The sequence below is a fragment of the Ascidiella aspersa genome, chromosome 1, assembly GCF_963924565.1.
Source record: "Ascidiella aspersa chromosome 1, kaAscAspe10.2, whole genome shotgun sequence".
Classification (NCBI taxonomy): domain Eukaryota; kingdom Metazoa; phylum Chordata; class Ascidiacea; order Phlebobranchia; family Ascidiidae; genus Ascidiella; species Ascidiella aspersa.
The window spans coordinates 25,288,206-25,305,879 of record NC_139447.1 but is presented as its reverse complement, the minus strand read 5'-3'; the positions used below and the strand labels follow the sequence as shown (position 1 = coordinate 25,305,879).

At 37.5% G+C, this 17,674-nt stretch overlaps 1 protein-coding gene across 1 annotated transcript; it reads left to right on the top strand.

Annotated features, from left to right (window-relative positions):
• Positions 1-249: 249 nt before the first annotated feature.
• LOC146168503 (E3 ubiquitin-protein ligase RNF126-A-like) lies at positions 250-17,341 on the top strand. Its single transcript, XM_083381359.1, has 11 exons — positions 250-482; positions 4,044-4,102; positions 4,246-4,324; positions 5,163-5,235; positions 5,367-5,414; positions 5,557-5,677; positions 5,984-6,052; positions 6,245-6,320; positions 12,216-12,309; positions 16,030-16,145; positions 16,637-17,341. The coding sequence occupies exons 1-11, from the start codon at positions 411-413 to the stop codon at positions 16,820-16,822; spliced, it is 993 nt and encodes a 330-aa protein (XP_083237485.1). The 5' UTR covers positions 250-410; the 3' UTR covers positions 16,823-17,341.
• Positions 17,342-17,674: the final 333 nt, after the last annotated feature.

The window sequence follows — 17,674 nt, the reverse complement described above, 5'->3', positions numbered from 1 at the left end:
CAAAACTTTTCGTTGCTTTTCTGAAGTTTTTTTCGATACATCTTACCATTATGCCTTTGTTTACATCTTACCATTATGCCTTTTTTAATCTATGATTTAATCAATCAATTGTTTTGCCAAGAACGCCTTGTTCTCTTTACGTTTTGTTTTACTCTTGACGGTAAATTTCTGTTTTGGTTGATTTGTTTCCAAATTGTTCTTGTTGCTAGCATTTAGTTCCCTTTTTGTTTTAAACTGCTACTTTGTAGTTTAGGTATAAAGTTATTTGGTAATATGTGTAGATTGTAAACTATTCAAGTTTAACAAATTAACAAATATTCATGACACACAGGAACCCGTAATAAAACACAAATAGGATATACAGGTAGTTTTTCAGCGGTTAGCCTTGTTATAGTTATTTTTGTATCAATATGGCTAGCGCAATGGAAACAGAATCCTACTATTGCCATACATGTGATGAACGGATTCGTCCTATTACAGAGGTATACCTTATTATACCATTTTTCTTGTGTTAATATGCTCGTTTTTTTCGAAACTTTGATATTGTTTACTTTTTTTCTGTTGTAATTGCCCACTTGAAAATAAATTTGTCATATTTTCTTGCTATTCACCTAAATGCATTATCTAATAATTAGTTTGTAGAAATTGTTTATTGTAGGCCAGATTAAAAAGTTTGCCTGTCGTTGCTTGCACAATTTAATATGCTTTTTGAGGAAAATCAAAGGTAAATCTCTTCAGCCCTGCAAACTTGAATTAACAAGCATGAAAAACTAGGCTATTTGGCTAGTTTAAGAGGCTATTTTTGCTTAGCCACCTGTTATGTAACCTACAAATTTAAAATACAGTACACCCCGAATGTATTTTAGTGCCTTTCTGCCTAAGATCTTTGGTGTGCATACTGCCCTAAAGCACGCCAGTGGTGTCATTTGGCATAAAATATTGCTGTGTTACAATAAAAAACAGCCTTTTTGTCATACAATTTTGAACAGTTTTTTGGCTGAAATCTTGGTGACCACAAATTATGAATGAAGTCAGGACGGCACACAGTCCATTTTTCATATAGAATAATGAGCTGGGTCTTCACGGCTAGTTAATTAGTTTGCAACTCAGTATTTTGATATTGCATTATTTTAAATTGAATCGTTCGAAAGGTAAACTCATTGACAAACAGTCCAGATCTGAAATCGTAGTCACCGTTGCTGCTTGCACTTGGTACTATACTTAGGTAACCCCCAACTTACATAAAATGGTCGGCCTGCGAGAATAGAATGTTAACTTTACCATTTTATGGGTAAAAAGGTAAACAATCTCACTCATAAATAAATAAAAATTCAAACGCAAAACGCCGTTTTTCGTTTCTTGTTTGGTCGATCGTAAACGCAGGATATTTTTCTCTCGCATTTCCTTATTCGTTCAGGTTGGCTGATTAGCAAGTGTGTGTTCGATAATTAACAACAATAAATCAAGCGATCTCCGCCTTTTTCTCGCTTATAACGTCGAGTTAGGCGGTGTTGATGTTTCTCGTAGTTTTCGATTTCATATACTTTTCGACTATTTTATCTACGTAAGTGCGAAAAATAGAATGACTTTTATACGTCCGTTTTGTTTACATTATAATGCTGTCTTTTGAACTGCGCTGCTTTACTGTTGTGCCGTGGAGGGCTGCCAAGTGCGTCGCGGACAAATGAAAAACGTATTCAAAACTATTGGACATATTTTTTATTTTTTAGTTTCGGCAATGTTATAAAACTTACAATAAATTTAAAAGAAATGCCGTTATACCAAAAAAAAAATCGCGCTCGCTTCGGTCGCCAGCTGTGCCCTCTCTTCAAGAGGTTAGCAACGTTTATTTTAGAACTATTTAAGTGGCGTTTTTATGTTGTGCTAGTCGAATATCACCCGGGAAAACGATCTTCGTTTAGTATTGCAGGTGGCGAAATACGTGCTTGTAATTTAGCGTGGTCCCGTACATGGATCTACCAAAATCAATCACATATATTTCACAGTCTTGTTTTCAATTTACTCCTGAAGTTAACGATTACACACTAAGCGATATTATTTATGACGTTATCACAATCGCTATTTTATGACGTCATTAACGTCAGACGAAAAGCGGGGAATTCCCCAAGTTGAAAATTCGGGAGCCCCTTTCTAAATTTCTGGATACGCCCCTGGTCTCACATTGATGGGTTAGGGTCCATGTTAACATTGGGGTTTATCTAAAGTATTATTACGCTAAATTTAACTTGCCAGTTTTGAATTTCCTCATGATTTTCCCCCCTATAAAAAAATCATGATAAAATTGCAAAACTGGGAAAATTCAATTCAATAATATTAATCCGGATAGCATTTGATATTGTGCTGTATTTAAAAACTATTAATACCAGGTGAAAACCATTAAATCGTGAATGTGGTCTTTCTTTCAATTTATTTTCACCTGCTACTGAACAAAATTTACGGATAGCAGTTAGCCTACATCAGCATTGATGTTGCTAATAAAATTTCTGGTTCGAACTCACAACTTCACTGCAGGCTAGTTGTTTTTCCTGCCCTGCTTGCATCATTGATCAAAAGATTCGGTGAGTTTGCGATGGCTTTCGGTGTACTAATGATATGTATGCCGTAATCGTTAGTCAAAAATCAGTTTCAAAAGGGCTAAATCACAGTGGGATGTTCAAAGTAGAATATCGAATCCTCTTCTGCCGTTTATTATCGGGTAATTGGAACCCATATGCTTAATGTTTTGCCGCGATGGTTGCGCCTAATTGTACAAACGTGTGTGGTAAGTTAAATGTAACCTCGTAGTGCAGTGTCAGCGTTTTTTCGGGCGACCAATTACTTTGCGTCTTGCGATAACCTTTGTCTTATAATTAAGTGTCAATCAAGCGTTATTGGGCGAGCAACTACCGTGTAATGTCATGTGTGGAGTTCGCAATTTCCCTAAATGAGTTAAGTTGCAAAAGTAACATTACATTGTAAAACGTGCTGGCGGTCGGACAAAATGCGCTATAGGGTTACTTAAAGGTCATCTTTAGGCCAATAATATTCAGCGAGATTATGCAGTTATGCACAGCGTAATTGTCAAGTATTCGTTATGGCAATAGTAACTTTGTATCCTTTGCTGTGTCATTATTTGACTGCATAACAGATCATGTTAGTCAAAAAATAAGCACTAAGGCCCAACAATGCTTTAATCAACAGGATCGAATTGCAAGACTTCTGTGTGCAGTGTTGCATTGTACTCACTATAGGCAAAAATATAAGTTTTACTACAACCTGGACTCCCATATGTTTAACATTCTTAAGCAACAACCTGGACAGTGGACATATTACAGTTTACACAACTGCTTCAAATGACAGTTGTTAAGAATGTTAAACATATGGGAGATTTTTTTATTATAATGTTCACATGTTAGCAAATTGTTTGGGTGATTTATTGCTGTGATTGTGGGCCCTGTAGGGTAGATTAAGATTAATCCCTTCCCCAAACAAAATCGAGGCTAAATAATTTAATAAAAATATACTAGGATTCGTTATTCTGGATTTGTTATTCTAGATTCGAAACCTATTATTCTAGAATACCTTGGGATTCTACTTTGAATATCCCTAGTTAACACACATATGTGTGTGCAGGTTTCAAGTTATACATTGCTGCTTAAATTGAAATAAAGCACATGTTTTATCGCCATCTTACTAAACTTGGCCTGTGATTTTTTTTTAAAAGGAAATATAACTCTTTTAATTAAATAAAATTGGATGCCTTTGATATAGGTTCAACCCTATTATGTATAAAACCTACTACTAATTTTATAATACGATTCTCAAATACACAAGTTTTATCTTTTGTTGTGACAATTCAAGCAAAATATGAAATACATATATATATATGAAATACTTTATTCTCCTTAACTTTAATTTCAAACCATTTATGTTGTCAAATTTTATAAAACTAATACATTATGGGTTGGCTTAAACATTTGACTAACGGTTTTATTGAAGTTCGTTAAAACATATTTTGAATAAAACTAACTTCTGTATTTTAGGAAATCATTTGTCCCAATTGCCAAAATGGATTTGTTGAGCTTGTCACAGAAGAGATAAGGTTTATGTTTTTTCTTTGTATAACTGTATATCTGTATGTACAAGATGTTTTTTCTATGTTTCGAAATGTCTTGCGTAAAACATTAAATTGAAAGCTACTAAATTTGTGCATAGTAACATATCTATAAACATGTTTTTTTACAGAAACTCTTTTTTGGATGAAGGAACTCAATCTCTTGCAACTAATGGTCGTCCATCTCTGAACCAGAACAATTCAGTTGATGTATACACTTTCATTTAAGTTAATTGTTGTGCAATAGTTCTGCATATGCATTCCATGTAACTAGTGTGTTTTTGATGTGGTTTTAAAATGTTAAAAGCTGAAAACTATTGGCTGGCAAACTTTTTTTGTTGCGGCCAAAATACTTTTTTTAGTGCTGTTAAAGGCCTTAAATGTGAAAGGCCTAAAATGAATGGATCCAGCATTTTTGTTTGAAGGGTTATGAAATTTTGATTGATGGCATAATGTGCTGTCATAAAATCACTAAAAAACACCTTTTGTTCTTGAGCGCACCCTCACACAACTCTTTGTGCAAAGATAAGAAAAATTGCTTTTTTAATTGGCAAAACTTTAGTTAAAATAAAAGATGCATGAAGCAATTTAAAAGTTCAAATATTGCTCAAAAAAGCATGATTTTCAGTTTAATTTGACAGAAATTGGTTTTCTTACCACAAAAAATATTTGTATTTATGTAAAAAAGGCTAAAAGTATAGTTTTGGGAGGGCCATGGCCTGTTTGTTGGCCCTGTGATGCCACTATGAGCCAAAATAAAACTAGACACATTAACTTTTAAAATCATACGGCGCACCGCGCACATCTACAAGATGAAACTGAAATAATAATAAGTAGCTTTCAGCCCACTAAAAATTGCTAATATGTATAAATTGGGGCCACAAACCACATTTTCCCTGGCCAGTGATTTAAACTATTAAATGGGAATTAATTAAGTGTGTCATTTTTTGCTGGAGAAGCTATTTATGTTAGATAAATTAATTTTTAATCTTCAGAGTTTTCCTAAAAATTAAACTGTTATTTTTATGTTGTTTGCTATATTGTCTAGTTGTTCAACATTTTCAATCAATTTTTTGGTTCACAAGGACTTCCATCTGCAAACCCAATTCAACCTTCAGTTTGTAAGTGAGAATTGTTTGTAGTTGATTTTATCAAATCCAGTATATCTATATAGTAAAATCAGTTTGTGCGTTTAACACTGTATAAAATTTACTTTTGTGAATTTGTTATATCATTTATTTCTTTTTTTTAGCAAGTGGCGGAAATTCAAATTCTTCAAATGAAGTTCATAGTGATACAGGTTATTGGTGTTTACATTGATTGTTTAATATCGTTTATATAGTAATATTTTTTGTTAAACATGGTTTTTAAAGTTGCGGAGGGATTAACTCAAATTGTTACATACTGTGCCAACTGTTTTTAAGCATAAATTCTTGTTTCAGTTCCTTTTTTATCTGAAACTTCCACGGTTCAAAACCCTGTGGAACAACCAAGTGTAAATAGGCAGGAAATGTGGAGAAGAAGACATGGACATGATGCAAACTCAAGAACTTTTGTGTCTGAGTATGTTTAATATTAGTTGTGAAAGTTTGCTGGAATACATACCTAATTTGAACATAGAAGTTTAATGAGTGTCGTATGACATTATACTGCCTTTAAAAGATATATACAACACGGAATCTGAATTAAAATTTAATAAAATGTATTTTATGTATTTTATTTTATTAAGCCCTATTTAAGTTTAATCTACATAATTTGTAGTTACAAGACATTTGATCTTCACTATTTTGTGTGTTACATAAAAAATCATTAATTTTTATTCAGCTCATTATGTATTTTTTTTTTAATTACTGTTTTTATAATATGCAGTGTCATGCAAAATGCCCTTGGATTTGATAGTCCAATGATTCAATTTCCATTTGGACTGTTTCCTCAGTGGTAAGTTACACTACTGTATTTTCAAAGATACCACTAAACAAGTATTAAAAAAACATTTTACAAAGCAAAAGTTTTTGATTACCAACTAGTATCAACAATGCAATTTTATGATTCGCATGTCAAGACTAAAACTATGTTTGGGAAATGAAACTGTGACATTGTGACCACTAATGTTGGACATTTTGGTTTTAGGAACTTCACAGAAATTCATGGAAATGCTGATGACTATGTGTGGGGACCAAGTGGGTTGGATGATATCATTTCACAGGTGGGCCTATTAATATATTTCCTATTTTGTGAGCTCCCCTTGCCATTATTTATTAATCAAATTACCTTCACATTGTACATATTCAACATAATGACGAATATAAACTGTTTTACACATTTTAAAGTTTCTCTTTATTTATGTTAAGAAATTTATGTATCTAAAAGTGCAATCTTGTTAAGAATATGTTAGAAAAGTTTTTAGCTTCTTCAACTTGCCAATAGGAATGAACTAAGAATATACGTAAGGCTGTAACCGAATCTGCTTTTGGCCATATGGAATTGCAACACACACAATTGAAACTCGTATTTGTTGTTCACATTTAGATTTTTCGCCGTGTAAGAGCGATTGTTTTTGACATAGTAATCCAGGGTTTTTCTTGTTGGGGTCGCGCTTAGCAAGTTTTAAGGGTTGTCAGTCGGCCAATAATAATTTCACACAAAACCCTACTTTTAGATAATTTTCTGAGTTTGTGATATGCAATGCTAAAAATAATGAAACGCAATTCTTTTTACTAGAGTATGTTACCTTAAAAAATATGTCACTAGGCAAGCAACGAGAAATGTTTTGTGTATAGCAACAGTTTATATGATTTGTTCATTATTAGCAAACCTAAAGAATCACGAAAAGTTTTAATTGATAAAGACAAAGTCCCAGACTTGAACGTTTAAAAAGCCTAGGGTTAGTTTAGTTTCTTACATTAAAAAATATTTTTATTTTTTTAATGTATTTTATTTCACTTTAATATACCTCTCTGAATTCTTGTGGAAGGTTCTAAACTAGGCGTACAGAGTAACGACTATATTGTAAGCATTTAGAGTGCTAATACTGCCACGTAATGTCTCTTTTGTTGTATGATTTACCTTTTTTTTAATTTTAACATCCGCTGGGTGTCGCTAGCAATCTATTACTATGATTCTAAGAAAGGAGAGAACTTTTGTTGTCAGTCCTTGGAGAGCCAGCTTTACTGTGTAACATAAAGAATTATATTTTACATTGAAGATCGGCACTATTTTGACCAATTTTCTCCTTTTTTGGAATCCTTGTTTGGTTAATAATTAACTAGTTGGAGGTCAAAATTAAGCAAATTTCCTACAGTTAGTCCTTGAACTATTCAAGAAACTGTTCACGTATTGTCACAATCGTTCTTACTTATGTACAAACTAAACTGTTTTATACTACGCCTATTGCTCAATTTATCACCTCTTTGCAAAAGAGAAAACTAACTGATTTGCCAACGTATACAGTTTTATTGCTTTTTTTTTGTAAATTTATTCTCTAATTATTCCACAGTTATTTACAGATATAATAAATTTTTATATTCTTATCTCGTAATTTGTTTGGGTTATTTATTACGCTGTTGCTTTGCGTGATAAAATATTTTCAGTGTCGGTATTAAATGTTAACTCTTCATTAGGACGTTAATTTCATAAATGGCATAAATAACGACGTGACAAAGATCCGGGTTACCATAAAAAAACGTATGAACGGACACAAAAATGACATTCCAATACGGCATATCGACAAACCTGGTGCACATTGTAAAGAGAAATCACACATTTTAAAAGACCTCCGAGTCTCTGTAATTAAAAAATGACACAACGACAACTACCAGTGGCTCACCTTTGTGGGCAAACGTGCCACGAAGTCGCATATTTCACAATTTGTCTGTTTGCCTAACGAAGGAACAATTGCTGTCGCAAAACGTATTGTTTTTTAATAGCTTACGTAACTACTTTTATATGAAGTATTTTATATCAAGATAGTTGCGACTTTATCGTCAATTATAATTGCTTCTATTTATGCCCTGTTGCTTGGTGGCATATCGCATTTGTAAATCAGAAAAACATCACGCTTTTTCACTGAAGAGTATCAGTCCATTTGTATTTTTGGAATACTGAAGAATCTAACTTTCACCAAATTGACATGCAGATAATATCTGAAGCGCGGCTGACCCAACGGACGCGTCAATATAAGAACTCAAAATAGTACGCAAATGTTTTAAATAATATACAAATGAAAGTTTTTGAGAAAAAACTGTCTAATAAAATACAAACCGGTTTTTCTTCAAATACTTTTGGTACCCTTGGCTCTTTCTACGATGCCTTAATATATTTGCCTTGTTTACAACAAAGAGCGCCGAATTAGGCAAGGCGTAGTCGGACCGTCAATCTATCTCCTATGTCTGTTTTCGCTCAAATTTTGTCCTTTGCGTGACCTTGGTGCTTTAGCATAGAATTCGCAGGCATGTGTCGGGCGCACTTGAACTTTGTCAGTAGAGGAATTTTTGTGGCTACTTCTTAAAAGATAACGTCTTAAAATAAAATGTTTTCCTACTGACTTACTTTTTATCTTCGCTTTTAAAGGAATCGAAATTTGGGGTACAGCATACGCAAGTTTATTTCTTTTATTGTCGAGGTTAAAATATTGTATGACAAAAGTCCAAAAATATCGCTAAACTTTTAATACATCCATGTTTAGCCACCGTAAGGACTCTATGACGGATTTTTAATTCGAATTGCATAAAGTAGTATAGTTACGAGGAGTTTTGACTATGGTCTTGGTAGCTTGTTCTAATCAGTTTACCATTCTTCTAAACTAAACGTCTGTCGATTAGAATTTCGGAGTTAAGGGCTTGTTAATCACATCCTCGTTTAAACGTCTTGGCTTTCGCCCTTACAGTTTTCGAGTATAGCAACAAGGGACTCTGTTCTTGAAAACCACCGCGAGTGTCTGTTGAAGGAATCGAGTACCTTAAATTGTCAACTTGACCTGACAAGCCAACTCGCCCGCAAGATAGTTTTGTATGAGTACAGCGTTGCGCAACACACTTGACCTTGTTTAAAAGTTGAACACCCACTTAAGGGGAGCTTGTTACACGCGCTTTGTCATCTTGACAATTTAATTTACGCTATACACGAATATTGCAGTGGTCATCAAGCAACGTTGAGTTATTTGTTGTTTTTTGTTGCGGCCCATTAAAAATAGTTTTAGTCAATGACGCACCCCTAAATCCGGCACAATTGCAAGGCGTTTGGGCTGCGGAGTAGTATTTTTTATTAGTGGTACGTTTCCGCTTTCAGAGCCTTTGTCAACCAAGATATATTTTTAAACCGAATGGTCGAAGTGTTTTAAATAGCATGATACTTTGATCACACAGGTGCATCTCTGTGCCGTAAATTTAGCATCAAACTGTTGAACTCTAATTTCAACCCAAATCTCACACACGAGCTCACAGACTAAAATATTCTTCGTCATTTCATGATTGTGCTTTACTTCCTTCTTAATCAAACGACGTTGATGATTTTCTTTCTGCTTAAGGCCACAGTGTAGAGTAGAGTGTAGACCTATTGCCGGTCCATGATTCCTTTAAGAATTATTGCATTATTATTAGATACAGCATAGAGATCGAAACAACAAATGGAGTAATAACAGGAGTTATAAACGCCCGCCTACGAACACAGCTTTGGCATTACATTTAATCACACTTTTCTTACGCGAATTCCATATATACTATAAAGACTTTCAGCAAGCACTAACGTCAGTATTTCGATCGAAACAAACAAACGGAAGTGAAACACAAGCACTCTTCAATATCTACCCCACCGCAATGACGTCACGTTCCACACAGTGCGCATGTGAGTGCCCGGCGAGCACCCTTTGAAATTCCTTCTTTATTTACTAGGTTGTTATCCGCAGCTGTGCTGCACGTAGCTTCCGAGGTAAACCGCTGTGTATTAAATTAAATTAGTAAAGCAGCGTAAACACAATATTCTCCACAACAGCATGATGATAAATAGAACCTCATTACCTTTCCATTTTTTTTAGTTAGTAACAATGCTATATGCATTGACAAATAATTTACTTGTTAAGCATACCCTATGCAGATTGAAAAAGGTAGTAGTATATTGATGAAGGATATATATACGGCGTATTGAAGTTCGGCACTTCAACAAAAAATCGATACGCGGGTTGTGCTGTCCCTGATTTGACCTTGCAAGATGGAGCACAATTTCACGCGCGGCTTCGTTCCTGCTCGTCTGTGGTTTTGACACAGATACAGGGCAGCTCGCTTTGTCAAAGCTCTGTACAATCGTAAAATAGCGTTGTAGACATAGACCAACCTGTTCTTTACAACTTGGTTTATTGTATAAAAGAAAATACGTGGTTTGTTGTATAAAAGAAAGACCTGCAAGCGACACTGAAACTGCTGCGAAAGCACTGTCCCATTGTGTAGATACTTCGGTTATTAGCAAGCGCGAGCAGAGCGTGTTTTCGTCCTTTCCTAATGGCGCGACGGGTTCAGGCGAAGGGCAGCTTGTCGTGCACTGATAGTGTGGCGTACAGTCTATCGAAAAGCGAGCCTCTCATACTTGAGCGAGTGAAGCGCAGCACAATGCTGCTGATCAGTCGGTGCAGTCTTGCTTTGCTTGTGTTCACGTTTAGCTGGCGCAGATTTCTATCAGTGGGCGCATTATGTTTTGGGTTAAGCGAGATATTGAAGGTAGAGAGTGTAGAGTTTGTTGATGTTAGCCAGTCGTGATGCCTCGGTCAGAAGGCGTTGAATGACAAACCTATGCGGTTATTTATATCGGTTACGTATACCATAGTTTTGATCTTTTGACCAAATTAACTTTCTACTAATCAGAGAACTAAAGAGGTGTTTGGATAACGGCATGCACTATTTAAGCACATCGGAAAATAGTCAAAATAATTCGTTGTGTAATTTGTGGTAAGTGTATATGATTGCCTAGCATTAACGGACTTTAAACTGGAAAAACGTGACAGCGCCCGACTTTACGTGAACATAGTAACAGGCTCTAGAATAGGTTTCGACGCCGTTTCAAGCCACATAATCTAGTTTGTGTACTTCGTAGATTCGAATCGCGTATACGGTTGTTATGGTTTGCGTTTCATTTCGGCTTTAACTCTCCTTGCAGGTCAACTAATAGATTAATCCTCAGAGTTCGCGCTAAGATGGTGTTTGTTTTTGTTTAGATATAGTTCACCGCTTTGCAGTCGCTTTAATACAACTCGCGTTCGTGTCGTAATGCAATTTTAACCAAATATTAAGCGAAAATTGAGATTTGTGTTTTTTCAATAACTAAATTCAGTATGTCTTTATTCGCGTGTTGTACTAATAAAGGGGTTCGTGTGGCGTTCAAAAAAAGGACACTGCGTTATATGCTCTTAGAATATATATTTATAGACTATTACAAAAACTGCCACCCTAATGAACCTCCAGTTAGACTTACTTTGCCTTCAACATATTGTTTCTCTTATTGTAAGCCGTTTTTAAGTTCACCGCGAGGTAAATTTTTATAGGTCGCTATGCATGAGATACAGCCTAAATTAAATTTGCCACACTGAGTTTTATATTTGACAAGTGCTTGTATACGAAACCGCGTCATTGGTCCATTTTTTGTTTCTGAACAAAATTTGCATGTACCTCAATGAAATCATCGACGGTATTTTGTGATGAGGTAATTCGTTTTGAAGCCTGGGGTATCAAATTTCCCTGCCGTTAGCTTACTTCGATGCGTCACACCACCCTTTCCTTCTTCCTTGAGGTACAATTCTCTTGTTTTCCAGGCCAGGTCTGTTTAACGGTAGTTTTAGGCGATATTTTGGCGTCTCGCTCCGCTCAGCCAAATAAGGTTTGACCTTGCAAAGCTCGACGCTGACCTTGAGACTCTGCTCTGGGAAAAAAGGCGCCGAGAAAAAGGCAGTAAATCCGGAAAGCCGGCGACTCGCCCTGCTTCGCTCATCATTAGGATTTAAACGTCAGCCAAAAGAACAGCGTAATCACCGTTTGCCGAATCACCAAGGATTTATTTAGCACAGACCAAAATGGTTTCAGTACCAGACTGTCTTGAACGCATCTCTGCTGTATTACAGTTATTGGGTCAACTGGAGAGTGCAGGTCCGCCACCGGCCAGTGACCGCGCCATCAAAGACCTCCCGACCATCGAGATCGACCAAACACACGTTGGTAAGTCCTGCTTTTTTATATTACGACAACAAACACGCTAGAATTTTCTGTACAGTAAAAGTAGAATTTTCTATAAGTACAGTTTTCCATAAGTAAAAGTACAGTGAAATATGTTTTTTTATTTTCATACGTTCTGTGCAATATAGTGAGCACTTTTTACCACGACGTGGGTTGTATGCTAATCAACCGTCATTTTAATTATCAACTGGTGTATAACATACCTTGTAAAGTTTTTTTCGTGTTTATAAAACTGCATTGCCTGCAAAGTATTCCATAAATGTGCAAGCTGGATATAGTTGTTAAACAACGACCGCTTTGAGACATTCGTTAAAGTTTAACTTTAAATTGACAAACAAGAAATTTACGTTGAACGGCGCGTAGTATTTTGTGTATGCTCCGATCCGATCGTAGTAAAGTTAAATGTCAATAGACGGATTTAGTTGGCAAACCACAATGAGTGTTCACTGTACTGTGCAACTTAAATCAACGCGCCAAAAATACAATTCAGGCCAAAATCGATTCGTTTGAAAATTTGTCATGTTGGAAATAAATGTGCAGTTCAATTGTCCAGTTTATGTTGCGTGAACAGTCTATTATTTCGAATAAATCTTGTATAACGAGGTCTGCAATCTTATATTTCGGGTACCGTTTAGAAACCTAATCGAACATCAGTTAATTTTCGTTGTGAGAGCGGAGTTCGTGTTACGCGCAAGCGAGCCCACAAAACGCCAGTCTCCGGTCCCGTCGTCAGAGCCCCTTGCCAACAGAAGATCGCTTTTCCCCGCTTGGAGCGAATTGACTCGCGCGCCCTGAACTCTGCGCGACCCCAGCAAGGTGCCGGTTCACTCGCGGGTCGCTCGCAAATCCGCCAGCCTGTTTACGGATGATCGCTTCTTCGCGCCGCCATCTCTACAACGCCTCTTGCGCTCTCGCCTATACGTCACCTCACCCGAAAAGGCACGCCGAGAAGGTGCGTTCGCCTTTCTCGGGTGTTTCGTTGCGCGCGACCGCCGCGTGAACCCTGCTAGACGCGCTCTCGGGGTCGGCCAGAGTTCACCAAGCGGGTTGCACAAGGGTCAAGCGCCAGCTTTTATTTTGCTTATTGCTTTCTCGGTTTCCTACTTTCTTCTAAGCTTGCCGGCGTTTTGCGCGCAATTCGTTTACGTTTTTTCAAGACGTGTCGTGTTTTTTTAGACTGTAAACAATCGCTTCGGGCGTTTAGGGGATGTTTTGATAATGTAGGAAATTGTATAGGAAAGTCATTTCGAAAGTTTGCGTATGAGCACGCTGGACGCCAATCCCCCGCCCCACACCATTTTTGTAGATTGTGTTGACATAGCGACACAAACAAATGTCCTAAACTGCCGATCTATAGAGCCGTTACCGGTATCGCATATCAACTAAAGTTCGCTCAAAGGTGAACAGCTTGTGCTTTTTCGCGTCACAAATCGCCATATGTTTGTCGGCGGTTTAAAATCGCCGCGGGTCCAGGCACCAAGAGGAGGGTTAGAACATATTCGCACTGGCAAGAAAAAGTATATATTTGTTAAGACGAGAATTACATGTAAACAGAAAGACAGGTCGTTAATTTCTACTGGTGGAAGTTGTAGAGTAAATATATGTAAAAAAAAAAATAACGATATATATATATTTCGCAAATTAATACGCTCACCGTTAAATGCGCCTATTATATTTTTACATATTGACGTGATTGGGCGACCAACGTCTTCATTGTGGCCAATCCAGGCTCAGGCATGTCTCTATGTGGTCTAAATCGGATTTATTTTTTTCTAATGAAACCTGGGTTATTTCAAGACGTCTCACCACGCCAATTACGGTCACGGCTTAAGTGGATAAGTTCTCCTGGCCGTTCGCAGAAGCCGCATCACCACTCCTCGGTGCTCTGCAGTCTAAATCGAATTTTTAACTAGGTGTTAATATATGTGATGCGAACAAATTAAACTGTTCGCCCTAATAATTGTCTGCGTTTAAAATTTAATGGAAAGTAGTAGCCTTTTCATAGCTGTGTTGACTGACTTTGTGTGTTCGCTGTTTAGTTTACCCATTAAGCAATTATGGCTCCACAAGTTGCGCATCTTTGACCGAAATGTCAAGATTATTATCGTTATTTCCGATCTCGTGGCTGGTTCTGTGTGAATATCACGACGACAGTCGCCGCCTTGCGTAACTTATGACCCGAGACGCGGCTTTTCAGCTTATCACCAACCGCCATCTCGAAAACCGCCGATCGCTCTTCGTTGTTTATTACGTGTCAAACAATGACCTGAAAAGTTCAGCTTTTTGCGACACAAAATTCTATGCTAAGCGTCGTCGACGCAATTTCAGAAAACTTAACAGGGTGTGCAAAGGGCACGATTACTAAATAATGGGGAACAAGAGACTTGCATCAGGAATTTCAGGACGTATAGTCGTTATCTAGTAGAACATCGCCTAAAACCGCACTTCCAACTCTTGAACCGTACTTTCAACGCCGCGGGATTCTCCTGAAATACGGGAGGGGGTCTTCTCTTTTGTCAACAAGCTGCGTCCACATACCGATTCGGAATCGTGAAGCCACAATGACGCGCGGACGAGGGCTCACTCTCGCTACAGTTGCGCTTTACAACTGAAACCGCGCTGCGCTATTTCTATTCTCTCGCCCGCGCGCGATCGACATATGGCGGCCAGAGGGCGAGAGAATCGCTCGCTCTCAGAAATGTTTACGTTTGTGGCGTTTCGGAACCACCTCGCCTGGCTCTGGCGTTTCCGAGAAGTCATAGGATTCGAACTTTTCACCTTGGCCGGTCCGTCGCAGCCATGGCGTGCTTCTGTTGGCGAGAAAACACCCGACCGCTGCACGTTTTTCTCCGACCAGGACGAGATTGTTTATGGGAGAACGCTTTAAACTGGGTTCGGCGGAAATGATGTAAACAAATATAGAAGAGGAGTATTAATCTTTAAAAATTCCCGGCTTGCTTTTCTTTTTTTGTTAAACACTAGGTCCTGCGTTTGTTAAAATAAAACAAATTAGGAGTTAAACTAAATTCTAACGTATTTTTATGGTTTTATCTCCTGCAAACACAAACCCTTACTACGCAGAAATTATACGTTTAATTTTATGATCACGTACATTAACGCATGGCGTTTTTTTTTTTTGCTTTTTTCACATGCATTTTCCATGATAGTAAACGATTAAAAAAAATGATCTTAAAAATTCATGCTTAGTACGAGGTCGCCAATGCAGCCATGAAAACAAAAAACATAGATTTGGTGTTGTTCCAACCTCCAACACATTTTGTGGTTGGTCGCCTCTGCAAGCGACCTTTGCGCTTTTAGTGTCTGACTTCGCGCTCGCCCGTCTCTGCGTTTGTTTATCACCAGCGCCCGCTGAACGCCGGCGAGTTTATCTCTTGTGTTGTTGTTTACCTCTCGACCTTGCTGTGAACTCGAATAAACGCGAAAAGTTTGTGCCCAAAACTTTTGGGTTTGCCGCCAAGCAACGTCTCATTTTTTTGCCAAGCGATGTCTCATCCTTTTTTATTGTTTATTTATGCTCATTCCCAGCTATCTTCATAAGGCAGAGTACAGGGAATATTTTTATCTCAATGGGCGAAAAACAATTACACGCCAATATACATAAATTGCAGCAACTACATCTATTTACATTTTCAAACATTTTGTTGAGTTAGTTTTTTACCCTGATTCTTTTTGTTTTGGCAGAGTCTGGCAAGGACTGTTCAGTTTGCATGGAAGCGTTTGGATGTAGCGAAAAGGCCAAGAAACTTCCCTGCAACCACTTCTTTCATATTCCCTGCATAGAACCTTGGCTGAAACTGGTAAGACAATGGACTCCACGATTCGTCACACATCACGCCTATAACTCCAATAATATTACAAACTTTTTTATAAGTATTTTAACTAGATATCGACTGACATCACTTTTTTAGCCCGATACCGATTTTTCACATATTTGTCAACCGATACCGATTGGTTTTTATATACCTTGGAAATATTCGAAACTTGATTTAATTGAAAATAAAATCCAAATACCCTTTTAATTGTATACCTTTATTAATTTTTATTAAACTATTATTTTGCATATTTACTTGGCATGATTCTAAAACCCAATTTTCTCTGATCAAAAAATGGTTCAATTTTTGTTCTACAGAAAAATTATATCATATTATTTTACTAAAATATCGACCAAAGTATCGGCATACATTTACCGATACCGATATATCAGTAGAAGCCAAATCACGACCGATATTAGCGGTAAACCGATATGTCGGTCTATCTAATTTTAACAATTTTAATATGTTTTTCTCAGCACAACACCTGTCCCATTTGTCGCAAGCTGGTCGACAACACCTGTAACCCGTCTTCCTCGACTTCTGGGAGCAATCCCCTCACCTCCCCGTCCTCCTCTGCAGCCGCTGGAGCTTCCTCTTCCGTCAACGCCGGGAGCAGTTTTCACTTCAGCGTGAACGACGACGATCACACCTACGCCGAATGACGCACCCTCTAGCAGCTGCGTAAAAGGACTCACGTAACCGCTGGGTGTCGCTTTCGCTCCGAAGAGAAGCGACGAAGCGGGCGGCGGGTTTCACCATGAGCAAACCTTGGGCCGGGAGATCGAAGGCGACTGACTAACTGATTCGTAGCATTATTAGGCGCCTGGAATTGCACTTGCAATTTTCTTTAAAGTTTGTGAGCAGTTTTTGTTACAACCAAAAGTGACTAAAGGCGAATTATTTATAGGCACCGCATAGTGCCAAGTCACAAATTACATTGTCGCTTGTTTTATGCTAGTTTTTGCCAGTTGCGCCCAAGATTAAAAGCTTATTCGTGGACTAATTTGTTTGAGGTCAACCACCCTCTGATATCATTCTAATTTTGTCTTCCAGGTCCGGTAGAGATTTTAGCTTTAATTGTGCTTGTTTGCGCGTAATGATTTTTGTTGCCTTCGAGCTTGAAAAATATTATCAACAGATTCGTTTGGATTTTATGTCGGTGCTTTGACGCTCGCGCGTTCATTGCTCGCTCGAAATACCGCCAGGGCTGCTTCAGCTTGACGCGGGTGTGTTTAACTTCGATTTTTTTGATTGCATATGCTTTTTACCGTTGGTGAATAAACACGATGCCGAAAATATTTTTCTGTGTGTTTTCATGCTGGTGTTGCTTTTAAAGCACGCAAGATAAGTCATAGCGAAAACTTGCGGTGGTTTCTTAGCTATTAACCACTTTGGGATTATTGAGTTTATAGGTGGTAATTCCAACAGAATTTCGTTTAAACTATATCAGGCCATTTAACTTAACCTTCAAATAAGGTGCAGCTAGATTTTTATCTTTGCTAAAGTAACGAATC